The sequence below is a fragment of the Panthera onca genome, chromosome D3, assembly GCF_046562875.1.
Source record: "Panthera onca isolate mPanOnc1 chromosome D3, mPanOnc1 haplotype 2, whole genome shotgun sequence".
In the NCBI taxonomy this organism is placed as follows: domain Eukaryota; kingdom Metazoa; phylum Chordata; class Mammalia; order Carnivora; family Felidae; genus Panthera; species Panthera onca.
This window is the reverse complement of record NC_138350.1, coordinates 28,645,813-28,672,960: the sequence shown is the minus strand read 5'-3', so window position 1 is coordinate 28,672,960 and position 27,148 is coordinate 28,645,813. Positions and strand designations below refer to the sequence as shown.

The window sequence follows — 27,148 nt, the reverse complement described above, 5'->3', positions numbered from 1 at the left end:
CCTCCCCTTCGCAGGCTGCTAGATGCTTCTTATAACCTCCTTCCTGCTTGGTTCTGAAAACTCATGAGTAACACATCTCCATAGACATGTCCTTCCCACCTCTCATGTTTTAGGAGAGAAAAGGAAGAGGAAAGTACACTCAGTAAATATACATTTATTGGCTTAACCTAAGTGCCATACTCAGAACAAAAACAAATAACCCATTTGGAAATCATGTGGAAGAGTATGGTGTACTGTGAAAATTAAAAAGTGTCCATAAGGTGCACATCAGTTCCCAGTGCAATTATGACAAAGTAACAGAAAAAACAGACCTTAGGAGAGAGAGGATGACATTTAGCTTTAGAAAGGTATCTTATTCTGTCTATAGATACTCTCAATAGGAGGCTGGCAAAATGTGGTAGGTTCTTAGGCCCCTTTGGGCTAGTAATCTCAATTTTTTTGTTGCCTACCTTCCCTCCTAGAGCCAAAGAAGCTCAGGGTGACCCAACTGTCTAGCACAAAACAACTGTTATATAAACAATGGGCATCTGGGTGGCTTGGTCGGTTTGGCCTCTGACTCTTGGTTTTAGCTCAGATCATGACATCACAGTTTGTGAGTTTGAGCCCCATGGAGGACTCTGCACTGGCAGTGTGAAGCCAGCTTGGGATTTTCTGTCTCCTTCTCTTTGTGCCCCTTTCCTGCTTTCTTTCTCAAAAATAAATAAATAAACATTAAAAAACAAAACAATGGGTGGATGGACAAGGGGAACAAATCAATGAACAGCTCAGTCAGTGGTTAACAGTGTCTCTACTATACTCTCAAGTGGTCCTTGGGCATGTGTGTGGGACTCTCTGAATGTGGGGCTTCCTCTTCCTGTGTCTACACCCTGGTGGGAGGGGTTTCCTACCTTACAAAATTGCTTGCCTGCACCTCCCACCATGGCCTCTAAAGAGCTCCTCCTCCTCTAATCCTTCCCCCTACTGCCAGCAGGGGGAGCTTCCAGAACCCATACACTACTTCCTTGCCTACTCCACAAAAATAAATAAACGCACCTAATTTCCTGTCATGTAGGAGTGATGTGATAAGGGTTCTATAAAGGACTTACTGGACAAAGGTCTTATATGAAGCAGCACCTCAGAACCTTGGGGTGATTTTATTTTTTATTTTTAAAAGTTTTATTTTTACGTAATCTCTAGACCCAAGGTGAGACCCAAATTCATAACCTGGAGATCAAGAGTTGTACTCTCCACTGACTGAGCTAGCCACGTACCTCCTTGGGGTGATTTTTAAAAGGATTTCTTCAAGGACTGATTTTTCAACAATAGGAAAAATGGCAGAAAAATTATCTGGGGATTAATTCTCTACTGGCAAGAACAAGTTGATAGATTCTTCAGAGTGCCAATGACTTCTGGCATGGAAAGGTCTCCTCTCTACTTAATAATAAATTTATTGATTTTAAGAATTGTCAATTAGCAGTCTTTGAAATATTTACCCACACAGTTAATCAATCAGAACTCATGGCCATAATGTACCCAAATATTTAAGCACAATTATAAAACTGATCAAGTTCTTCTAAGCATATAATTAAAACATAGGTCTAACATTTCAGAGTCTCTTATATTTTTAAACACTTTAAAAATCAACACAGAGACCAAAGCAATGATGCTTAAAACCTGTCAGTGTCCTTATACTCAAACTGGTTAAACAGTGCCTATACTATGCATTTAATTTTTTTCTTTGCTATCTTTTTTAAATGTTTATTTTTGAGAGAGAGACACAGAGTGCGAGTGGGGGAGGGACAGAGACAGAGAGGGAGACACAGAATTGGAGGCAGGCTCCAGGCTCTGAGCTGTCAGCACAGAGCCCGACGCAGGGCTCAAATCCACAAAGTGTGAGATAATGACCTCAGCAGAAGTCAGACACCCAACGGAGTCACCCAGGTACCCCTATTTTTTTTTTTTAATGTTTATTTATCTTTGAGAGAGAGACAGAGAGACAGAGAGAGACAGAGAGAAACAGAGAGACAGAGTGTGAGTGGGGGAAGGGCAGAGAGAGAGGGAGACACAGAATCTGAAGCAGGTTCCAGGCTCTGAGCTGTCAGCACAGAGCCCGATGTGGGCTCGAACTCATGGACCGTGAGATCATGATCTGAGCCGAAGTCGGACGCTTAACTGACTGAGCTACCCAGATGCCCCTGTTATCTCAATTTTAATAGCTCTTCTTATTTTCATTCCTATTCTTATCTTAGGTTTGCCCTACTAGAATTCCAGTAAGTATAATATTTTAGTACCATCAGAGAGTTTCAATTATTTCTCTGTTTTCCCAGGAGTTTGCTTTTAGGACTGGTTGCAGCTGAGACCCTCTGTGCACTCAGGATCTGAGGACATTTGCATCATAGGACTTGCAAGTCTTTGTGTTTCATATAGATTTTCCTATTCTGAAACCTTCCCAGAAATGATGTGGCCCTTAAATCGGATGTTGCCCACAGGTCCTGACCTGCTGCCCTGACATTCTGACCTGGCCTGATGACACCACTGGAAACATTCATGGTCCTGAGCAGGGTCTCCTTATAACCAGCATGAACCATACTGAGGCATGAAGCCCTCGTGGAAGGTCTGGGTATCCTCACAATGAACTCTCTAATAGCTACTCTCAGCTAACAGAGCACTTTTAACTAGCCATTCTGTGGGATGTCTCTGCCTATCACCTGCTGGGCACCCTTTCTACCTGTCAACTCTTGGAGACCAGGCATGACTTTATCGTGGGTGCCATGTCTCTCCTTGAACTGTGTAGCTCTTTCTTTGTGTTCCCTCTTTCCTGATTACATAAGAGAAACAACAACCTATCTCTACTTCACAAATACTTAGTGGAAAAAACAAACATTAGATATATATATCCTATGTATTATGTTATCACTACATATTATATCATAACATATATATAATATGTTATGTGTGTTATGTTATATGTGTGTATACACACACACACATTAGCATAACATATATATATATGTTTTTTAGCATAACATATATATATGTTTTATATATATATATAAAACCTAGTATATTTGGATATACACATCCTAGTATATTTGCCCTTCTTTTAAGCAAAATATGTATTCATGTTCAAATTATGATACTTTGCCCACTGGGAGTCCTTTTATTTTTTAAAATATTTATTTTTGAGAGAGAAAGAGAACGTGCAAGTAGGAGAGGGGCAGAGAGACAGGGGGACAGAGGATCTGAAGTGGGCTCTGCACTGACAGCAGCGAGCCTGATGTGGGGTTTGAACTCATGAACTATGAGATGACCTCAGCCAAAGTCAAACGCTCAATCAACTGAGCCACCCAGGCACCTAGGAGTCCTTTTAAATTGGTTCTTAGTCCTCTTTGCCTGCTCTGGACATTTTTCCTATCTATCTATCTATCTAAACATTTATTTATTGGGGGGGAGGGGCAGAGAGAGGGAGACAGAGGATCCGAAGCAGACTCTGCCCTGTGAATGCAGAGCCCAATGCAAGGCTTGAACCCATGAACCATGAGATCATGGCCTGAGCCAAAATCAAGAGTCAGCTGCTTAACTGATTGAGTTAAGCCACCTAGGTGCCCCTACTCTGGACATTTAAAAAGCATAACTGCTCCCTGGCAACAATAAGATGCTCCAGGTTCATCAATGATTATTTGAGAAGCCCAGGATCCTTTCAGCATGGGATAGTATTAGAGACTGAAATTTGGGGGCTAGAGCATACTCAAGCATTGAGGGTAGGCAAGAGTGATGCTCCTTAAGGCTATATGGTTATGTTATACATTTTTGTTGTTATTTTTAAAAATTTATTTTTTATTTAAAAAAAAAATTTTTTTTTTAAACGTTTATTTATTTTTGAGACAGAGAAACAGAGCATGAACGGGGGAGGGGCAGAGAGACAGGGAGACACAGAATTGGAAGCAGGCTCCAGGCTCTGAGCTGTCAGCCCAGAGGCCGACGCGGGGCTCGAACTCACAGACTGCGAGATCGTGACCTGAGCTGAAGTCGGACGCTTAACCGACTGAGCCACCTAGGCGCCCCTAAAAAATTTTTAAATATTTTACATTTTGAGAGACAGAGACAGAGCATGAGTGGGGGAAGGGCTGAGAGAGTGAGAAACAGAATCTGAAGCAGGCTCCAGACTCTGAGCTGTCAGCACAGAGCCCAGTGTGGGGCCCGGACCCACAAACTGCGAGATCATAACCTGAGCTGAAGTCGAACGCTCAGCCAGGTGAGCCATCCAGGTGTCCCTTGTTTTTTAAAGGCAATAGAAGTTTACTAAATATACTGCAAGAGAGTGGCAGGCAGGACAGCAGAGAAGAGGCATGAGGCAGTGGTGTGGAATATACTGCTAAGGTTCTATGTTTTATACTGACCTTTCCAATGTAGTATGTAACTTCATAAAACTATTTTCTTCACAAAGACAGAAAATTGGTAGTATTCCTTTCTATACTATTAAAGCTCAATTCATCATTAGAGTACCACAATAATCGACTTACCAGATTTGTCTTTCTGAATAGCTTTATCTTCAAAGTAGCAGAACATTACCTGGAAGCGGTCAGGATCTGTTGAACGTAGTACCCTAGCAAGGAGGACAGTTTTGAGTAAATTTTAAAAAATCCAGGCCCTCCCTATCACAGATTTGGTACTGCCCAGAACTGCTGAGGCCATGAGGAACCAAGTGTCATAGACTCACATGGACTTTCTGGAGGACAATATCCACCATCTGTCATAACATTCCCACACTGTTCACCCAGCAACCCACCACTAATGATGCATCTTAAGGGTAATGTGCACAACAGTGCTGGCTGAATGTCCATCAGTAGGAAACTGGTCAGCGACACCAAAGTACACCTATTCAGTGGCACAACATGCAGTCACCAAAATGAAAGATAACTCCAGAAAAACATCGAAGATGCACTATTACATGAGAAAGCAAGGTGTGGAGAAAATGGGTACAGCATAATGTTAGTGACAGGTTTCCGAAAGGCCTCCATGTGCCTTCTGTGTGTAGGATATTTATGTTTGCATTTAAAATTTCTAGAAGGAAAAGTAAAACTATCAACAGCGGGTATCTCTGAATTCAGGGCCTGGGAAGTGAGACTTGTAGTTTTCATCTTTAGCGTCTTCTGTACCATTTCAATATTTTCCTTCTCTTTTTTTGGTTTATGCATCGTTTTTATTTTCAAAGTAAAAAATATCTTTTACTTTGGGGCAAAGATAGAAAAAGAAATGCATGCACTTGAACCATAGTCCCTGTGAAGGGCCATTCAGAGTTTGGGGGGCTCCACTAAGATAGTGCGGCACATGTGCACACAGGCAAGCACTTGGTGGAGTCTATCTGTGGGCTTCTGCACCAACCTTTTGTGAGTCAAACTGCAGTAGGGCAGGCTGTGTGGCTTTAAGTGCATGCATTCTCAAGTGTTCACGTTCACACAGCTTTTATGTAATTGCTCACATTGTCCACCTCGCTGTTTTAACATTCTCCTAATAACCAGTGGCTGGGAGTCTGAGCCAGGTTCTTGAATAAAGGCTTCAGGGTTGCTTCTCTGTGCTAACAGTGCTCGCAGAGGCCTGGCAGGCAACCTGGAGTGGGAACTGGGTTCTTGGGAGCTGCCTGTGGGCCGTCCCCTTATGGTCCTGCTCTACCAGCCCACTCAACAGCCTGTCGTGAGACCCCATTCGTGGGCACACTTGTGGGGAAGCAGGAGACAGCCCTGCTGGCAGGCACATGAGGCTGAGAGGGTCTGGAGACATCGCTTGTAGCCATTCAACTTAGGAGCAAACAAGGTTTTTGATCTGTGTTGGTTTGCTTGTTTTGTTTTGGTTGGGTTTCTCTTTGAAAATATACTCTTTATAATAAAAAGGATGAGAGAACTACACTAAGATGCTATAGGGAATGGTGGTGAGGTGAGTAGTTTTTCCTCTCCACTTATTTCCAAATTTGTGTGTAATGTTCTACTACTTTTATTAAAAAAAAAAAAACAAAACTGTAATGAACAAAGAAAAGAAGGCCAAAAGCTCCTTAGCTCTGTGGGACTTTGGGGGAGAATGGTTCACTAGTTTTTAAATTTTGCTCTGTTGTGGCACCCTCAGGCTACCAAGCGGCCGGGAAAGGAGGACAGAACTGGAAAGTAGGGGCTCACTCCCACTTACCCAAAAGAGCCTTAATCTAGGTTATATGTTGAGCTTCCTAGCAAGAGGTCTTTTACCAGAGGCTTTCATGGCACCAAACAAAGGTTTAAATAGTGGCATTTCCCAAATATTCCCCCTTTTAAGAACTACCAGTTTACTTTTCAAACCATTTGGTAAGGTTTATCCTATAACTTATTACACCTATCATGTGACTTCAACAAACAGATTATGTGTAACCTGACTTTTTTAAGTTTATTTATTTTTGAGAGAGAGAGAGACAGAGCATGAATGGGGGAGTGGCAGAGAGAGAGGGAGACACAGAATCGGAAGCAGGCTCCAGGCTCTGAGCTATCAGCCCAGAGCCCGATGCGGGGCTTGAACTCACGGACCGCGAGATCGTGACCTGAGCTGAAGTCGGACGCTTAACCGACTGAGCCACCCAGGAGTCCCTAACCTGACCTTTTTTGATGACAGGGATGCATCTTTCTGTAGCTAGTGTATTCAGCTGCAGCCCTATGGTGCCTCAGAGCTTACCATGGTGAGTCTGTACCATCCACATAGGCAGCTGGGCTCTGAGCATTCTAGCTGCTTCCTCCAGTCTTCATTTACAAGAGGCAGCATGGCACAGTGCTTAACAGACTTGGATCTCAATCCAAATCAGGGTTTATTACCTTGGGTAACTTACTTAACTGTTCAGTGTCTCAGTTTCCTCATCTGTAAAATGGGTATGTAATAATGCCTACCCCATAGGCTTGTTGGAGAGCGTGTCAATACAGGCAACTTAGCACAGTGCCTGGTACGGTATAAGTACTCAATCTATGTTAATATTGGTGTTGTTATGATGACAATTATTACAGTTGTTAGGTCTGCTATGGTTACATATGTATCTTGAGCATCTGCTAACTGTGGGACTGTTTTGGGACAGGCCCCTTCCCATTTCCAATATGCTGTTTGTACTCAGCTGTGATCCTGGAAACCAGTTCAATGAATGTCTTAGAACATTTTCAGTGAGGGCTGATCCCTAACAGGGGCTCTTAGTCAAGTGGACAGAGTTTGAAATATCTATCGTGATGGCTCAGAAGCCTATTCCCTATAAGGAGAGGATAAATAAGAGAGTTATAAGATGTGGTGTTTGGTGCTCAGGAGGGAGGAGCACACAAGAAAAGCAGAGGGTGTTTTTGTTTTTTGTCTTTTTTTTTTTTTTTTTTTGAGCAGCAGGCAAAAGTTTATTAGAGTATAAGATTAGAAAGTAAGAATAATAGGAAAGCTCTCTTTACAGAGACGGGACATTTGAAAGTGACTGCCTCTGTTTTTTGCTTTTTAAGAAAGCTTACATGTCTTAGGAGGAACTGAAGAGTCCCACCCCCAGAAGGCACAAATATATAAAAATTAGCTCCAGGGGCTGTATTGGGAGGTAAAGGCCTGTATACCTCATATATTCCAGCCGATAAACAGACAGGAGATAGGTGGACATGGCAAAGTCCAGCTTGTTGATGAGGGCGGACACTTCGGGGGCAGGGTCCAGCAGGTTGATGATGGTGCTGCGGAGCTCACTCAGTTCAGCCTAGGAGGAAATAAAAGGCTCAAGGGCTCACACAAGCACCTGGAGGGGAAAGCGGCCCTCCTCCAGGAGAGGTGGATAACATGTGATAACAAGGACAAAGAAAGGATCTGCCCATTGTTCAAGAAAGCTTAGCAAAATCCCTGCCCTGCATCATCTATCCTTGGCAGGGTGAGAATCCTTACAGGGGTGACTGTGTCGTTTTTCATGGCCGAGTTATACTGGAGGACGGAACGCAGTGGTTCTTTGCTGGGAAACGTGAGCAGGGGTGACTTGGTGGCTATTTCACAGACCCCCTCGTACCATTCTTCTGGCCAAAGTCCTGCAAGAGAGTGCCCATGAGTGAGACCACCACCTTGCTCAAGAATCACTACAGAGCAGTTGACAATGACCATTTCTACAGTCGTGGGTCCTTTGCTTGAGCCAATTACCCCAAAATGGGGCACAGAAATGAGTTTGTCTTCTAACTTGGATGTTTTTTTTTCTAAGATTCATGGTATTCTTAGAACCCTAAAATACATCTGGGAAGTATAACATTTGCATACACACTTGTAGGAAGCAGCAGCTGAATTTGAACTAGTTTTGAATGCATACACATTCATAATTAGAGTCCTACTTCCACCTTTGTTTTCACTCTGCACTCTTGTCTTCCCCAGAAGAGCAAGTATTGCCCTACCTGACCCCTCCACTGCGAATCCCATCAGCACAGAATAGAGCCAGAAGTCCCGGAAGAGCTTCTGCAACCGAGGTTTGGCTTCTTTGATGGGAGGCAACCTTCGGGTGAGCTGATATACCAAGGAAAGAGGGAGAAAAGGAAGTTATTTGCTTGTAAGCCCTAAAACCTACAGATGTGAAATCAACCACAGATTCATTCTCCCAGAACCTGTCAGTCATTTTGGGTAGGAAAAGACACACTGAGCAGTGACCAACACCTCTTGATCAGTTCACTGGTAAATACTCACCCATTCGGCAAACATTTATTGAGTAGCTAATGTGCACCAGGCACCATGCCTGGGAGGTGAAAAGCCCCATTCCTGCAGAGGACTTGCTGCCTAGTTTGGAGGCAGGTGAGGAAATAATCACAGTGTGGCAGAGATCCTGGAGAAGGTGTCATGGGTCTCAATGTTACTATGCAAGGAACTCTTAGCCAGGCAGAGAAGAGAAAGCAGCCTATCCTGGGTAGGGCATGGAGGGCCTGGGGAGGCTGGACCTCAGGTGAACAGTTGTGACTGAAAAGAAAGTGTGATCGTGAGAAATCTCGTGGATCAAGGAGAAGTGGTTTTCAGATCTTTTATGGCAGCGCAACTTTTCCAAACAATAATCTTGGGCAGAATCCCAAGATGTAAAACAGGTATAGGCAGAGTTGCTTAGGCACAGGAGTGAGAGGCTGAAGTCCCTGCATCCTTGCTCCAGGTGGTGTCCCGCCAAGTATAAAGCAGGCAGTAGCTTGTAGTTATGCAAAAAATGTTAAATTTGCGCACAGCACCTCACCTATTGGACAAACTGGTCCTCACAGAACCCCCAGAGGACGTCAAGCCTCCTACGGTGATAATCAACTTACGATGAGGGGTCTCTGCAACACAAACATTCATGAGTGCCAAGTATGGGCCAGGGTCACGGGGTAGGACACATGATGATACCATTGCTGGCAGGGGTGGGGGATCACAGAGAGAGATGGGCACCTGAACCCATGACTGGTAAGGACTATATAAACTGGTACACTATTTCCTGGAAAGCAATTTGGTAAAATGAATAAAAAATTCTAAATAATCCCATCATTTCACCAAAAATCTCCTCTCTAGCAATGTATCCAAAAAAATCTGAGTTAGGCACAAAAATGTTGTAAGATTTGTTAGAACAGAAAAAAAAAAATAAGGGCACCTGGGTAGCTTAGTCAGTTAAGTGTCTAACTCTTGACCTCAGTTCAGGTCATTATTTCACAGTTCTTGGGTTCAAACCCCAAGTTGGGGACTGTCAGCACAGAGCCTGTTTGGATTCTCTCTTTCTCTCCCCCGCCGCATCCCTTCCCCTGTTCATGCTCTCCTCTCAAAATAGATAAACTTAAAAAAAAAAAAAAAAGAGCTGGACGCTTAACTAAGTCACCCAGGCACCCCTGGATCCTGGATTTTAAAAAGCTATCAAAGAAAAATAAATAAATAAAAAGCTATCAAAGAAGTCATGGAGAAATCTGACTGGGATATGGCTGATATAAGAGAGGAGGATTGATTTTCCTAGATGTTAACAGTGGTGCAGAGTAGGGCAGAGACCCTTCCATTTAAGAGACAAAGCTCCAGCGCCCAGGGCTGAAGTGTTATGACTTCCACAACTCCCTTTCAAATACCTCAGGAGATACCCTCAGGGGGTGCACACACAGGGAATTAAGCAGATAAGGCAAAATAGTAACTGTTTTATCTAGGATGTTGGTATATGGATGTCCATTATTCAATTCTTCCAATTGCTCTGTATATTTTTAAATTTCATAATAAAAAGTTGGTGGGGCACCTGAGTGGCTTAGCCAGTTGGTTAAGCATCCAACTCTTGATTTCAGCTCCGGACATGATCTCATGGTTCCTGAGTTTGAGCCCTGCGTTGGGTTCTGTGCTGACAGTGCAGAGCCTGCTTGGGATTCTCTCTCTCCCTCCCTCTCTGCCCCTCCCCTGCTTGCTCTCTTTCTCTCTTTCCCTCTCTCATAATAAATAAACTTAAAAAAAAATTTAACAAAAAAAAGCTGTAAAACATACCTAACCATAAGGCAAGCCTTGTAACTAGAAAGAAAACAATGGAGTATGTGTGGCAGAAGGTACTGATTTACAGTGGGGGCCAAAACTATACACCTCCAATGGGGAACAGATACAAAACTGTCAGAATTGTCAAGAAGGGCTGTCAACACTCAGTTACATGATCAGAAACCTAGATATGTAAGGGGCAACTGGGTGGCTTAGTCAGTTAAGCATCTGACTTTGGCTCAGATCATGGTCTCATGGTTTGTGGGTTTAAGCCCTGCTTCAAAATTCTCTCTCTCAGCCCCTCACTCACTCACACTATCTCTCTCAAATATAATAAGAAAAAGAAATCAAGCTATGTAAGAAACATTATTAGTTTAAAATAATCTAAGCAATATATACTCATAGAAAAGAAATTTCAGCAAAGAAGTACATAGAGTGAAAAAGGAACACTTTCTACCTGCCTTCCGTGTCCAATGTTAAAAGCTGGCTGCATCTCCTTCCAGACCTTTCCTGTGAATAAACTATGTGTGGTGAAAGTGATAATAGCTAACATTTACTGAGCATTTACTGAGCGCCGGGTGCCATTCTCTGTGCTTTCCACACATTATTACCTCATTTAATTTTCACAGCAACCTTATACAGTAGGTATAACTACTGTTTCAGAGAGGAGAACACAGAGGGCAGGAGGTGGGATTCCTGTCAGAGTAGCCAGTTCAGCCTTGGTGAAGCCCAGAGCAGATGGTGTGAACACAGCAGCGATGTGGTGGTCCAGAGAGACAACTTCCATGCAGAAAGAACAGCCAGTGCTAAAGCTCTGGTGGGGGGGGGGGGGGGGGGGGCAAGCTTAGTGTGTGAGAACAAGGTAGAGGTGGAGGGAGCTGGCCTGGAGCAGATTATTAGATCCCTGAAGATTCCAGACAGAGGTAATGGACACTCTGAGCCAGCGTAATGGTGCCCACACTGAAGTCCTAGTACTGAGTAGGAACGATGAAGATTCTGAGAAAGCAACGTGTGAGTAAAGCTACTGAGTGCTAACCTAGACCCAAATCCAGCCACTCTTGCCAGGTCTTGAACACAATGGACAGCCCTTTACATGCCAGAAATTTCTCAAAATGAGTAACACACAGACGCCCTGCTATGTATGGGCTCCTTAAGAGCACCTACAGAGTCCCCAGAGAGTTATGTTCTCCCTTTAGAGGGTCTCTGGGTGACAAACACACTCTCAGGTACCAAAATCAGGGAGCAGCACTCTGTGACAAGTTGGTCTTCTAGGCAATCCAGAACATTCCTATAATAACATTTTATTTATTTATTTATTTATTTATTTATTTATTTATTTAGTGAGAGAGACAGAGGGAGAGGGAGAGATGGGGGGAAGGGAGAGATGAGGGAGGGGGGAGAGATGGAGGGAGGGAGGGAGAGAGAGAGGGAGAGGGAAGGAGGGAGGGAGAGAGGGAGGGAGAGAGGGAGGGAGAGAGGGAGAGAGAGAGGGAGAGAGAGAGGGAGAGAGAGAGGGAGGGAGAGAGAGAGGGAGAGAGAGAGGGAGATAGAGATAGAGAGAGAGAGAGAGAGAGAGATAGAGAGAGAGAGAGAGAGAGAGAGATAGAGAGAGAGAGAGAGAGAGAGAGAGAGAGAGAGAGAGAGAGAATCTTAAGCAAGCTCCACACTCAGCATGGAGCGTGACACAGGGCTCAATTCCACAACCCTGGGATCATGACCTGAGCCAAAACCAAGAGTCATATGCTCAACCAATTGAGCCACCCAGGTACTCCAATGATGTTTTAGATTACAGAATTTAAAATTAATTTTATGTATTTATTTATTTACTTATTTATTTTATTTATTTATTTAAAAAAATTTTTTTAACGTTTTTATTTATTTTTGAGACAGGGAGAGACAGAGCATGAACAGGGGAGGGTCAGAGAGAGGGAGACACAGGATCAGAATCTGAAACAGGCTCCAGGCCCTGAGCTGTCAGCACAGAGCCCAACGTGGGGCTCGAACTCACAGATCGCGAGCTCATGACCTGAGCCAAAGTCGGCCGCTTAACCGACTGAGCCACCCAGGCGCCCCTAAAACTAATTTTAAAGAGTGATCCTAGCCCCACAGATCCCTGTGAATGCCTAGGACCCGAAGTTTGGGAAGCACTGTTTGGTAATACCCTATCTGTCCTGCAAGCCTGGCACAGAACACAGTGAGTGAACCCTGACTGAAGAAAGTTCAGTGCCAAGGTCTCCTTATGTTATAAATCACTCATCTCATTCCCTTCCTTCACTTTTCACAGAGGGACATGCTAATAGAAGCATGGGGACATGTGCCTAGTAGCCGCATTAGCCCTGGAGACCAGGGCCAGGTCAGACATGGAGATCATCCCAGTGGGAGAATTCAAAGCTAGAGGGCAGGCAGAGGGCCTCTGCTTTCAGGGGAACATTATAGCTACCCCCAATGCAACCAAGCCTCCAGAGCTCTGAAGAGTATGTCAATTATGTGGTGGCTTCAGCAAGGACTGTGTCCACAAGCAAATTGACACAGTGACAAGTCAGGGCTTCAAAACACCAGCTGCACCAGAACTGGGGCAGAGAAGTCAGAAGTCATTCAGCAGAGATCAAAGACACAGCCGAGGGGGTTTGTGCTGACAAAGCTAGTTGAATGGTGTTTGATTTGGGACATATTTACTTTGGAAAATACCCAATACCAGCCCAGCATCAAAGTTCACATTGAAACCCTGCTGGTGACCTTGGCTCATTTCATCTCTGCCACACTTCTCAGAAGCACAGAGGTGAGTTGGGTTTCTGACATTTCTGCTGATTATAAACTCTTATATGCGGTGGTTAGAGATGGGTAACTGGTGCATTTCTCTATCAAACTACAAGTTCAAAAAGCTTTCTACATCATCCTAAAAATGGAAAAATGTTTTTATTTTTTAGTCTGCCTATTGTAACATTCGTCAGTTACATTTTTGAGACAATTGACAAAATTGGAACAGGAACTAGAATAAAGTATTGTGCCTGTGTTAGATTATTTTAAGTGGATAACTGTACTATGATGGTGCATGAAAATATCCTTGTCCTTAGGCACTTTTCCCTAAAATATTAGAATTTAAAGTGAGAGGGACGTACAAGTGACCTATTGTCAGAAAGTTCAGAAAAAAAAGAGTACACATGTGTGCCTGTGTGCACACCCACACGCATACACACGGAGAGAGCCATAAAGCAACTGTTCTAAAATACAAAAGCTGGTGAAATCTGGGTGTACAGGGGTTGTTTTTTATGCTGATCTTTCAACTTCTGTAAGTTTGAAGTTATTTTAAAATGAAAGATTTTTTTAAAAAACTTCAGGCAGTTACTTCTCTCCCAACACATCTGCCCTCTTGGGGCCTGAAGACACACCCTGGAGGGACTAGGGTGTCCAGATGTTATGCTCTGATGCGTGATCAAAAAGGCTAAACCTGTTCCATACAATTGGCATGAGAAAGCGCCATATAAAGTTCCCAGAAAAGCAAACTTTTGAATGATTTACCTTTAAAAAATATTGCTTCTCTTCAAAGATAGTCATCTGGATTTAAACACAACTTAGTGATAGTTTTAAAGTGTCTTATATAATTCTTAATAATAAATGGCAAAATGACAGGAAGATGGGCCTTTTAGATCCTTAATTTAAAAAAAAATTTAATACTTATTTACTTCTGAGAGAGAGAGAGGCAGAGACAGAGACAGAATATGAGCCGGGGAGGGGCAGACAGAGAGGGAGACACAGAATCCAAAGCAGGCTCCAGGCTCTGAGCTGTCAGCACAGACGCCGAAGCAGGGCTTGAACCCAGGAACCGTGAGATCATGACCTGAGCTGAAGTTGGACACTTAACCGACTGAGCCACCCAGGTGCCCCTTAGATCCTTAATTTTAATCCACAAACAATATCAAAGAGCTTTTCTCCTTCCTCTAATAAGGGAATAATGAACACTATTTTTGGCTTTTTATCAGATAATGCAGAAACAGGGTATAAGAAGCTTCCAAATATACTACATGAATACATGAAAAAAACATGAATGTCTTCATCTCTGCCTCCTTATCTGGTCTCAGATTCCTTTTCCTGAACTCTTACTCATTCACGTTACTGTTGTTGTTTTCAACCTTGTTTTTATCTGAGAAGGATCCTTTTAAGTGCAGCCTAGAAAGGAGACTTTCATCACGTTGCTCACTTTCTTCTCTTTTTACAGTGTACTGCTATCAATATTCACGCCCAATTCTGTCTGGAAATTGGGCCCAGTTCTACCTGTAGCCAGACACATTAGAAGTTGTTTCCCGCAAGTGGGATAGGTGTGCAGCACGGTAGCCTCAGCTGGGTGCTGGTGGGGTGGGGGGGCGGTGTGGGGCAGGAAAAGACAGCGGACATTTTCGAAGTCAGAAACTGTGATTTGCCTTCTCCAAAATGTGTGATTCAAAAGTCTCTTGGTGGTGATTAGAACAGCATTTGAGCCGACTATTTTCACAGTACCATAGGGGAAGACCCAAGGAGGGAGACTAGGGGGCAGAGAAACCAGTCCTGGTGCTTCCAGGCAAACAGGTGGAGGTTCCACTGCCACGTATAGTGACACAAGGCTCAGTATTCTGGTATGTAAAATGCTGGAAGGATGAAGTTAAGTTGCACAGATGAAGTTCCTTGTATAGCACCTGGCATTCAGCAGACACTCTATCAAGAGCCACTGCTGTCATCAACATCAACAAAACCAAGAGCATCCCAAGTGGAGTATCTGTATAGCTAGCCCCATTTCCAGGCCTAACAAGTCCAAATATTTATTTAACAGGTGCCAGTAACTCTTATCTGGCTTGGACTAGAAGCAGATATTCTGGTGATCAAATATCTACATAACGGGAGATGGTTACACACACACAAACACACACACACACACACACACCCGAAACTTTACAAGACACAATTCTTCCATCTGGGCTCTTCAGAAGTGATGCTGGGATCACGTGTGATGGTGTAGCATTAAAAATGCCTGCTGTTGCTGTCCCAGAGAAACACAGAAGCATCAAATGATAGTTCATCTACCCAGGATGTAATTATTACACAGGAAGTAAGCAAGAGAAAGGTAAAGCCATTGGCAGGTAAAACTGATTTGACAAATCAAGGCACATCCTTCCTTGGAACAAGGCAAGGGATGGGTAAATAAAGACAGGCTTACTTACCACAGCATATATATTAAAAATTTATCTGGTTGATTTCAATAAAGGGACTGCCCCTCAGGCCTTTTAGTAAGAGCTGACATTACCCTAACACAGACCTTCTAAGTCTGGTAAGATTATTTCTAACTCAATGCTAGAAGCAGTTAAGTAATACAGTTTTAGTAGTTCTCCTGCTAGCAGTGGGAGCCAAGTAACAGATGCAAAGAAGACAGCACATCTGCAGTAAGCCATATAACCTCACAGCTTCTGGGGCTCCAGGGGAAAGACGAGCCACCAGTCACCTTTCATTAGGCACCCAGAGGATCACTACATTACAACAAATTCCAAATCTTATGCAAATTACACAACCCCAAAATAATGACACAAATTTCACATTATCTTTAGGATATCTGTTTTCAGAAAAGCCTGGCCCGCATACATTTTGCAACATCTCCACTCAGGCCCCACCTCTTGGTGAAGCTTGGTGAAGCTCTCCTGGCACCCTGCTCCTACCACAGGAAGCAGAGCCGCACCGCAGCTCTGCACCCCTACCTGCTTTGGTAGTGTCCTTATGAGAGCCCCGTGCTGTATTGCACATCTGCTCCCCATCAGGCGGGCAGAACCCTTTGGTGGGGGAGACCTTTGTGCCTCCCGTGCCTAAAATATGTTGTTTGGAAACAGAAGACAAAGTTTAGTGAATGAATGAAAAAGAAACTCCCTGGGAATGCTAAGCCCCCAGGATTCTATATGGTTTTAGTTTTGCAAACCTTAAAGAAGGGATTCTCAAGTAGGGGTCCACAGATCCTTCAGGCAGGTTTATGAAACCACACAAAATATTAGTTACCTGTTTATCTTCACCAGCTTCTCTTAAAGTTCATGATCCTAAAATGGTTAAGCACTCTGACTCCCAGGGCACCTTCCTGGGTCAAAACCCAGATGACTGCTTGTCATCTGAGCAGTGTGGTAGCAGGTCCATGAGGCCACCTCTCACCATGTCATTGGTTTTCTCTCCCAGCTTTAGCTCTGCCAAAATGAAATGCCCATTCCAACCCCTCATCATTTCTCTCATCCTAACGTCTATATGTGGGAGCAACAGCCTGGCTGGTCAGCTTGAGAAAGGAGGGGAAGATTCTATATCCGCAGACCCCCAATGGGGGCAGTTAAATAGCAAAAACCTGAGCATGCCCCTTCTCCCTGCTGACTTCCACAAGGAAAATACGGTCACCAACGACTGGATCCCAGAGGGGGAGGAGGACGAGGACTACCTGGACCTGGAGAAGATATTCAGTGAAGATGATGACTATATTGACATCATCGATGCGGTTTCGCCAACCGATTCAGAGGCTGGCGAAGGGAACATCCTCCAGCTCTTCCAAGGCAAGAGCCGAATCCAGCGTCTCAACATCCTCAATGCAAAGTTCGCTTTCAACCTTTACAGAGCACTGAAGGAGCAGGCACGTCCTTCCGACAACATCTTTATAGCCCCAGTGGGCATTTCCACCGCCATGGGTATGATTTCCTTTGGCCTGCAGGGGGAGACCTATGAACAAGTGCACTCGATTTTGCATTTTAAAGACTTTGTCAATGCCAGCAGCAAGTATGAGATCATGACCATTCACAATCTCTTCCGTAAGCTGACTCATCGCCTCTTCAGGAGGAATTTTGGGTACACACTGAGGTCAGTCAATGATCTTTATGTCCAAAAGCAATTTCCAATCCTGGATGACTTCAAAAGGAAAGTAAAAGAGTACTACTTTGCGGAGGCCCAGGAGGCTAACTTCTCAGACCCTGCCTTCATATTGAAAACCAATAACCACATTCTGAAGCTCACCAAGGGTCTCATAAAAGACGCTCTGGAGAATATAGACCCAGCTACTCAGATGATGATTCTAAACTGCATCTACTTTAAAGGTAAGAATAGCTGGGGCACCTGGGTGGCTCAGTCGGTTAAGCATCCGACTTTGGCTCAGGTTAGAATCTCATGGTTCGTGGGTTTGAGCCCTACGTTGGGCTCTGTGCTGACAGCTCAGAGCCTGGAGCCTGCTTCCGCATGTGCTCTCTCTCTCAAAAATAAATAAACATTAAAAAAAGAAAAATTTAAAGGTAAGAATAGCTTAAGTTTCTCAAAACAAATTCGCAACATACTTTTAGTGCACAGATGGACTGAACATCAAGAACTATATTCTAGAGGCTCCTGGGTGGCTCAGTCAGTGGAGTGTCTGACTTCAGCTCAGATCATGGTCTCATTGTTCGTGGGTTCAAGCCCCACATTGGGCTCCATGCTGACAGCGTGGAGCCTGCTTGGATTCTCTCTCTCTTCCCCCCTCTCTGCCCCTCTCCCATTCATGCTCGCTCACTCTCTCTCAAAATAAATAAACTATACAAAGTATTTTAAAAAAATGTTCTAGCTCTGATTTATCCAGGAAACCAAGACACAGGTTAGCTCACAGGGAAGACGAGGATGGGGTGATGGTGGCAGCTGACACTGAGCCCTAACTCTGTGCTTTATGCTCACTGAATCTCCACCAAAACCTTGTTATTAGTGTTGCATGTTACAGATGGAGCCGCTAAGGCACAGAGAAGTAAAATGAGGCTCCCAGGGCACACAGTCAATTAAGGGCAGAGCCAAGGTTGTCCCAGGTTGCTTTGTTAAATTGGAAGAAAAAATGAAAAACCTTTTTAGAATTTGGCCAGCCTAGATTTGAGGGTTTTTGGGGTGTTTTTTTTCATCTCCTTCCCCAATTATTGGTAAGCAGGAATATGGACAAGAGGCTGAAGACAGATGTATGAAAACTGTTCAGCTTGACTAACTGACATGAACACCTGCAACTCCTTTTTGGGATACTTATGCACTAATGGGCAGGAGGGGGCGGGGAAATATACTATTATTTCTAGACCAACTGTTCTGTGCCAGGCAAGAAAGGAGGACATTCCCCAACCCCACACCACTATGCACGTAGGACCCCTGGGATCCTAGAAATAAATTGGCAATGGACTTGTAAAACCCAGACCTCTTTCATAGTGCCCTCACTGGGACCTGAACCAGAAGAAACCTCTACCCCACTCTGCAAGCCTAGAGAGCCAGAGGGCAGACACAAGGAATGAGTCTACATCTCAACGACTCATGGTGACACACAATCACTCTCCTCTCTGCCACCAAGAACTGGCAGGCACCAGCTAGAGTCAGTCCCCCAGGCCTGGGAGGCCACGCTTCTTCGCTACTTAGCTCCAGTGCTGGTTATAGCAGCCCAGGGAGGTGAAGGACAGGAGACCTCTCTTGGCTGCTGCTCTGAGGTGGTGGGGCTGCTGAAGGTAAGCCGAGACCTCCTCACAGCTGTGTCAGGTAGGCATTCTGCCAGATGGGCAAAGTAGGGCTGAAGCAGCCAAGACCACAGGAGGGACATGGAGGCTAAGCCAGGTCCCTGGGCTTCCCCCCCAAATGCCAGGCACACCGCTGGCCTTGTGGTGGGTAGATCAAAGGCTGAGGCTCTAGCAGGCTTGTGACAGACACACACACACATAAACTATATATACAGTGAACACATACATATAATTTTTATTACTGGCTGTAAGTATGTCTTTTGGAAGTGAGCAAACTGGAGTGTAAGCCCTGGCCTCACCACTCCCTATTCATGTGGCCTCAGGAAAGTCATTCAATGTCTCTGCGACTCAGTTTCCTCACCTTTATCACAGAGATGACAACATCTACTCTAACAGGGCTGTGTGCAGGACTGCAAGAGACAGTGATACAGTGCTAGCCCAGTATGTGGAATGTGGCAGGAGTTTAATGAACTTGAAGGAGTAAAACTGCAGATGTCAATGTCATATAATATATTAAATAGGTATGATATTGCTAGTGATGTTTACTCTGCTTCTATGGGCAACTAACCTATGTTTAGGAATGGCTTTAGAACAGCCAGTGTAAGTTACTTGGGCAGCATCAAGGCCCTCAGTCTTAATGGTCTGTGGGGCACCCCGGACACGAATGCCTATGCATTAGGGTAGCTGGATGATTAGGAATAGACAGAGAAACACAGCAGCAAGCCACTCGTGCCAGCATGGGCTTCAGAAATAACTAGGACAGTCAGTTTATGACCTCCTGCACACAGTGACCAGTGTAATGCCAAAGGGCAAAAGTGGCAAACATATGTGCGTCCTTTTCCCCTCATGTTGGATAGTCACTTAATTTAGTGTTGGAATCAGAGGGATGAAATGCTAATAGGAGTTAGTCTTTCATTGATGCTTATCAAAAGAAAGGAAGGTCTAGAGGTGTATTTTATTTTATTTTATTTTATTTTATTTTATTTTGAGAGAAAGAGAGTGTGTGTGTGAGTGGGGGAGGGGCAGAGGGAGAGAGGGAGAGAGAGAATCTTGGGCTCCACATCCAGCTCAGATCTGACACAGGGCTCAAAGTCATGACCGTGAGATCATGACCTGAGCCAAAATCAAGAGTTGGACACTTAACTGACTGAGCCACCCAGACGTCCCTAGAAGTGTAATTTTAATCACCAGCTTCTAAATCTGTTACTAATTTGATTTTTAATTACAAATGTTATAACCACATTGCAAAGCCAATAAAAACAGAGGTTGGGCCTCAGGAGGAAGTCAGAAGAATCCTAGGAGACATGTGACATCCGTGGTTGCAACAACCTGGGGGCAGGGGGAAGCACCCCTGGAATCTCAGGGGCAAAGGTCAAGGATGCTGCTAAACACCCTACAAGGCAGGACAGCCCCCACAACAGAGAACTTCCCAAATGTCAACAGTGCCGAGGCTGAGAAGCCTGGGGCAGAGGCCCGCACAGGGAGAAGGAAACCTAGCTCCCATCACAGGCAGGCTGTTTAAACCTCCTCCTAAAGAACCTCCAGCTTACCTCATCCCAGCAGTTCTAACTACCAACTGGAAACCTAGAACAAGTTACTTAGCCTCTTTGTGCCTCTGCTTCCTTGTCTGTAAAACAGGGCTAATAATAAAAAGCATGCACCTCATATGGTTGCTAGGAGGAAGGAATGAGTGATCCAGGAGAGATGCTTAGGGGAACGCAGGCACACTGCCAGTTCTCCATTGTCAGTCAGCAGTCATTAGTAGCTACCAGCACCTTAGAGCTAAAAGAGAGGCGTGCCTATTCCTGGATACAGTGTTACACCGGAATCTTTTTTTTTTTTTTTTTTTTTTTTTTTTTTTTAGTTTAGTTATTTATTTTGAGAGAATAAGAGTGAGAGAGAGTGTGTGTGTGTGCAAACGAGGAAGGGGGGCAGAGAGAGAGAGGGAAACAAAGAATCCCTGGCACGTTCTGTGCTATTAGCATAGAGCCTGACCTGGGGCTTGATCTCACAAACCATGAGATCATGACCTGAATGGAAATCAAGAGTCAGATGCTTAACCGACTGAGCTATGTAGACACCCCACACCCAAATCTGATGTGAAGATCTGATGGCATCATCAGTGTGTGCAGCTAGTCCCTATGGAATCGCAGAGTGGAAAGGATGAAAGCCATCAAACTAGAGCTGTCATGAGAAAAAAGCTACTCTTTTTATAGATCAACAACAAGCAGAGGTCCAGGCATGTTAGGCATCTTGCTAGAGTCAAACAACTAGTTAGTGCCTGCATCTACACCAGAATTCATTCCAGTCTATTTCTCTACCATTATACGCTTCCTACAAGTATGTTAGCATTCTGACCTTCTTGGAATCATTTAGAACAGTGGTCCTCAAAGTGTGGTCTCTGGACCAGGAGCATCAGCATCACCTGGGAACTTGTTAGAAATCCAAGTTCTTGGCTCAAATCAGACCTACAGAACCAGGGACTCTGGGGGTGGGCCCTGTAGCCAGAACAAGTCCTTCGGGTGTTTCTGTTGTACACTTACATGTGTGGACCACTGCTTTAAAATAACATTTTAATAAAAGCCTTGTTCTTGTTGACTTTACAGGATCCTGGGTGAATAAATTCCCAGTAGAAATGACACACAACCACAACTTCCGACTCAATGAACGAGAAGTAGTCAAAGTTTCCATGATGCAGACCAAGGGGAACTTTCTGGCCGCAAATGACCAGGAGCTGGACTGTGATGTCCTGCAGCTGGAGTATGTGGGGGGCATCAGCATGCTAATTGTGGTCCCTCACAAGCTGTCTGGGATGAAGACCCTTGAGACACAGCTGACACCGCAGGTGGTGGAGAGATGGCAGAAAAGCATGACAAACAGGTACTTTAAGCTGAATGTTCTTTTGATCTCTGGGAGGCTGGGAGAGCCCAGGAATACTGGGAACTTTGGTCATTTTAAGAAGGAAGCTGTGTGCACAAAAAAAACAAGAACTGTTACACTGGGCCACTCTCGTTAATTCAGCCCAAATTTCCTGCTCAGTGAGAAGTAATCAGAAAGCATCTGTGAGAAACACATCTGCCTTCCCTATGACAGTTTCAGAAGTGAGGAGCAGGTGACTTTGTGCCAGTATGGAAACAATCCTGGCTCTGCCATCTAGTTGCTCTGTGGCTTTGAGCCCTGGCTTTGTCATCCGTAAAGGTAGCATGATTCCATGATTTCCCAGGGTCACAGAGAGAAATAAATAGAAATGTAATATTGAGCATCCCTCACAGCGCCTGGTGCCTGAGAGGTGTTCAACAAAGATGAGCTTTCCCTTTCCTGAGCAGGAAATCCTGTGGTCCTTGTAGCCTATTAAGGACATGTCACTCATGATTTTCCTCTTACTATTTATTACTCCATAGACAAAACTACAGGTTTTAAATATTTACTATGACTATTAGCGGATCATGGCAGAAAGAATAAAAAAGTTGTTTTTCTGCTTTATTTAATACTGGCTAGGCCCATATTAAGATATGAATTTGGTTCAGATTTCCTTTTGGGACAAGAATACAAAGAAATGAGGGATGCCTGGGTGGCTCAGTCGGTTGAGCATCTGACTCTTGATTTCGGCTCAGGTCATGAAGCCAGGGTCATGGGATTGAGCCCCATGTCAGGCTCTGAGCTCAGCATATGGCCTGCTTGAGATTCTCTTTCTCTCTCTCTCTGTCTCTCTCTCTCTCTCAAAAAGAAAACAAAAAAAGTCCCCTCTTGTGCCTGCATCCTTCTTAACCTCACTGCCCATGACCTCCTACCCTGAGCCAGGAAAGCCTAACCAGTCTGTCCATTCCATTCCTCAAGCCACCCCATACTGGCCTCCAAACAGCATTCCCAAAACACCCTCCCACTCCGCCTCCTCTTCTCATAAGCTCTCTGTGGGCTCCCTGCCCATGGGATGTGGCCTAGCTTCTTGGCTAGGCCCACAGACACAGCCCCCATCTAACCTGCTCCAGCCCTCCTCCTCTTTCCTCCCCACCTGCCAAGTGCCCCATTGTACCCCAGCCAGACCACAGCCTTAAGCTCCCTCCAGGCTTTGCTCATACCATCTCTCAAGCTGTGGGCAGCCTCCAGGCCACAGGAATATCCCTCCTCCCCATCCCCTGTTGGATGGCTCCAGTACTTAGATCTATTCTAGTTGTTCAGACATTATCATACCACCTTTACAATTCTGTTGCTCCACACATGTGAGTACTGGCTTGGCAAAAGGAAAGCAAACTCTTGAAAAGGGGGACCATGTCTGATGTCCTCTTTATCTCCTTCATGTGCTGGACTTGGCCCTATGGGCACTAGAGTTGCTGTTTATCCATAAGGACTGAATGTGTTGAGGCAAGGACTGAGAACATTTAGCACTGTCTGGCAAATGAAGGCTTCTTTTTTCAGTACACTGACCAGATATTTAATTGCTTACTTAACGAAATAAGAAATGCCTAAAATCAAGGACCCAAACAAGAGAATTATTTTAGATACCCTCAAACCATAAACCAGTAACCATTCTGCTGCTGGCCAGGAAGGCAGGATGTGAATCCCACAGTATGGAGGAAATGACTGCACAGTACTAACCATACCTCCATTTTAAGGAACTGGAATCATAATGGATGGTCTCTCCCAAATCCTCAACTGACAGTACTAGGATGTGAATTTTAAGAAGTGCTGCATTAATTCTGTGGTAAAAGCAACCTGGGGTTGGTGGGAGAAAGGTAGGTTGTGGACATCTGAGGGAAAGACATGATTCTTGTATAACTTGTGGTTCAATAAAACTGGGCCCCCTTTCCTTCTCTGATCAGAACTCGAGAGGTGCTTCTGCCTAAATTCAAGCTGGAGAAGAACTACAACCTGGTGGTGGCCTTGAAGTCAATGGGAGTCACAGCACTGTTTGACAAAGACAGCAATATGGCAGGAATCTCAGACCACAGGATCACCATCGATCTGGTAATCTCTCCCCTTGTCCACCCTCTTCACCTGACCCCAGGATCTTCCCCCAGCAAAGCCTCCCTCCTGTCTCAGAGATGCTCAGGGGTGCTGGGTCTGCTCTCCCTGGGTCTGTCAGGCACTGAGTGGGCAGGGTAGTCTGTTTTAGGGAGCACCATGGTAGCCCCCATTCCCACTGACAGCAGAAAGAGATGGGGTGTGTGCTCCAATCTGTGAAATACCTACACCCAGCTGAATCATGAAAGGCTCATTAAATACATGCAGAGACACTGCATGACCTGCATGCTGAACTTAACACAACCACAGACACTTCACAAAAAAAGAGAGAATACCAGTCCAAACAACATGCAGATCGAGGCCCAACCCTTCTGGCAATGCACCTAGAGCTGCTCTCTTGCTGGCAGACCACTCATACTGTCACCACTATGAGCGACTGTAATGTTGGGAGTTTAAAGATACACACTGTTTAGGGGCGCCTGGGTGGCTCAGTTGGTTAAATGTCTGACTTCGGCTCAGGTCATGATCTCATGGTTTGTGAGTTTGAGCCACGTATCAGGGTCTGTGCTGGCAGCTCAGAGCCTGGAGCCTGCTTCATATTCTGTGTCTCCCTTTCTCTCAGTCCCTCTCCCACTCAAAATTTGTCTCTCTCAATCTCACAAAAATAAACATTAAAAAAAAAAAAAAAGATACACAGTTTACACAACACAGGTTCTGAGCACAATTACTGCACCTGGAAGGAGGTGAGCAAGACCTTCAAGGGTCCTTCTGACCAGCTGTGGTTTGGGCCTTGTATGCGGTCTTTCCACCCTGAATGAAAGGAGACTCCACTCTATTCTCTATCCCTCCCTCTGTGTGCCCACTGATGAGATCTGACAACTTTCCTTTCCATTTTCAAACAGTTCAAGCACCAAGGTACCATCATGGTGAACGAAGAGGGCACCCAAGCTGCCGCCGTGACCACTGTGGGGTTCATGCCACTGTCTACCCAAGTCCGTTTCACTGTCGACCGCCCCTTCCTGTTCCTCATCTATGAGCACCGCACCAGCTGCCTACTCTTCATGGGGAGAGTTGCCAACCCCACCAAGTCTTAAAGGTGGAGGTCTGGGCATTTCAAGTGTTTTGGGGCCACTCTGTAATTCTGGTTCCATTCTAACAATGAGAACGGAGATGTTTTGCCATCATGGCTTTCATGGTTTATGCTACCATTCTGAAATCGAGGCCCATAGGAGACAAGAAATTTACAAACGACCAAGAAGCTCACTGGAATCAGTTCAGCACAGTGAATAATGCCAGCAGTTCATAGAAGTTAATGTACCTGTGACATGTCAGCTGTTACCTAGAGGGTGTCAACAACATACAGATGGGTTTACTCCCTCCTCCTCAGTGCAAACCTGTGGAGGTCCTGCCTGCACACCTCCTTCCCCTGCAGTCCCCGTCCTTGAGCATTTGGCTCTATTACTCAAATTACCAGCGCTCCTCATCTGAACACAGAACACAGAAATGAGCTGCAGGACTAATTTCTCACCTCTCCCAAGGCTGGTGCCTAGGACAGACGCAACCTCATGACATTTAAGGGGTGACCTGGGTGTTAGCGCTTCATTCTCTCGAGGTTCAACCTTCCAAACTGATGCTAAATGTCATCTATATTTCTGCTATCACCTCACTGCTGCCCAGAAGACAGCATGTACACATGGCCATGCTTCCTACCTTAGCGATAAATAAATATCGCCACTTTTACTGTGTCTGTTATAATTTTCTATTTTTTCTCTATTGAGGCTCAAATAACTACGAAAAGCCAAATTCAAAACAGCTGACATCCCTAGGAATGACAGAAGTTGACAATAAGCAACTTGAGTTCTTCACAGTGACTTATGTGCTACACATGGGGCATGTTCCTCAGGATCAGGATGTGGTGAGTGAGGGGGCAAAGATGTTGTAGATGGGGCTTTGTGGAAATTCCTGAAATGCTAGTCTTTAAGTGGGGCACATGCTCCAGCTTTATGCCTGGACACAGGGAGACCATCAGACAACTTCCTTTAGTAGGTCTGGTTTGAGAAAACAGGTGGCATCTGAGGAATATGTTTCCAGATCCTTCCTTACTCGGATAAGACGAGTGGAATCCAAAAAGGCTGCTCAGAATTCAAGAGTGGGGGCACCTCTGCAGTCTGGGGATTATGGGCAGTGACAGGGAGAGCATCCCAAGTGCTGTGTGGCTAACTCTGACCCCCACAGGAGAAGTTTTCTCTTCCCTTTTCTGCAGAGGAGGAAGACCAGGGTTTGAGCACAGGTTGGCTTGACTCCAGGGTCACCCGTGGAGTCTTGTCATAGAGGGTTTTAGACTCAGTGAGACCAATTCCAGTTATGGGGCAGCAAAAGCAGAGCACCTCATGCTCCCCATGGTAGGGGGCGCTGTGATGGGTGTGCAGGCAGGTTATCACTGAATCCTCATACCAGCTCTAGGGGTTCAAGCTGTTACCATCTTCTTTTGGCAGCTGAAGAAACAATTAAAGGTCACAGAGGAAACATGATCTGTCCCAGGCCCTCCTGTTAACTCTTAATACACCTCTCTACCTGCTTCCTTCCCAGCTTCCTGCACCAGAGCCTCCACCTCCTGTATTTACTGACCAGTGCAGGACTGAGGCAATGTCTTTCCCTATCACAGTCTCCTGTGCTCTTGGGAAGCCCTGAGCTTGCTGACACCCCACTCCTTGAATTCCTTCTCCAATTCACTTCCACACAGTCCTTTCAGGAAATGCTTGCCCTGCATTTTTTTTTTCTGCTGGTTCCTCGTGCCCCTCCCATTCCTAAATGTGGCTCTCTCAAAAACTCTGCCTGTAGCCCTTTGCCATGCCTGTCCCCTACCCAAAAGGCAGCCGTCTCCCTTCCAATGTGACCTATCCCACTTCGCTGGAGCCAGCCCTCCTCTGTGACCTGGCCCAGGTCAAGGCCCTCCATCCTCCATGCTTTTCATTCACCTACATCCACTCAGAATGCACTCAGACCCCCTTTTTCAGAAAATAGCTGATCCAGGTTTTAAGGCCATAGAGTATTAATTCAAAGCACAGACTCTGGGCCAGGCTGCCTGGGTCCCAACCCTGGCTCTGACAATTAGCAGCTGTGGGACGCTGAGGCAAGTTCTGTGCCTCAGTTTCCCTACCTATAAAATAGGGATAATAACAGCACCTACTTCGCAGCATTGTTATAAAAATTAAGGGAGTTAATGCTTGGAAGGGGTTTACGTGAGTGTTTGGTGCCTAGCAAGAGTTAGG

General features: G+C 45.0%; 2 protein-coding genes across 2 annotated transcripts in view; one reads left to right on the top strand and one right to left on the bottom strand.

Moving 5' to 3' along the window:
• Positions 1-27,148, bottom strand: part of PI4KA (phosphatidylinositol 4-kinase alpha) — a 113,718-nt gene that overhangs the window by 38,444 nt on the left and 48,126 nt on the right. Inside the window, exons 20-23 of the mRNA XM_078435488.2 lie at positions 8,376-8,484; positions 7,885-8,021; positions 7,569-7,702; positions 4,503-4,585 (exon numbers count right to left, since the gene is read on the bottom strand). Coding sequence (XP_078291614.1) covers positions 4,503-4,585; positions 7,569-7,702; positions 7,885-8,021; positions 8,376-8,484 — 463 coding nt within the window. The remainder of the gene's footprint in view (positions 1-4,502; positions 4,586-7,568; positions 7,703-7,884; positions 8,022-8,375; positions 8,485-27,148) is intronic.
• On the top strand, positions 13,098-25,621 carry SERPIND1 (serpin family D member 1). Its single transcript, XM_060613064.2, has 5 exons — positions 13,098-13,204; positions 16,609-17,504; positions 21,521-21,794; positions 23,735-23,879; positions 24,779-25,621. The coding sequence occupies exons 2-5, from the start codon at positions 16,625-16,627 to the stop codon at positions 24,968-24,970; spliced, it is 1,491 nt and encodes a 496-aa protein (XP_060469047.1). The 5' UTR covers positions 13,098-13,204; positions 16,609-16,624; the 3' UTR covers positions 24,971-25,621.

Excerpts from the sequence above, each read along its gene's own strand:
- SERPIND1 (XM_060613064.2), top strand. The coding sequence starts at position 16,625 with ATGAAATGCCCATTCCAACCCCTCATCATTTCTCTCATCCTAACGTCT. Across the intron at positions 21,795-23,734 it reads CAGAAAAGCATGACAAACAG|AACTCGAGAGGTGCTTCTGC; the intron begins GTACTTTAAGCT and ends TTCTCTGATCAG. Across the intron at positions 23,880-24,778 it reads ACAGGATCACCATCGATCTG|TTCAAGCACCAAGGTACCAT; the intron begins GTAATCTCTCCC and ends ATTTTCAAACAG.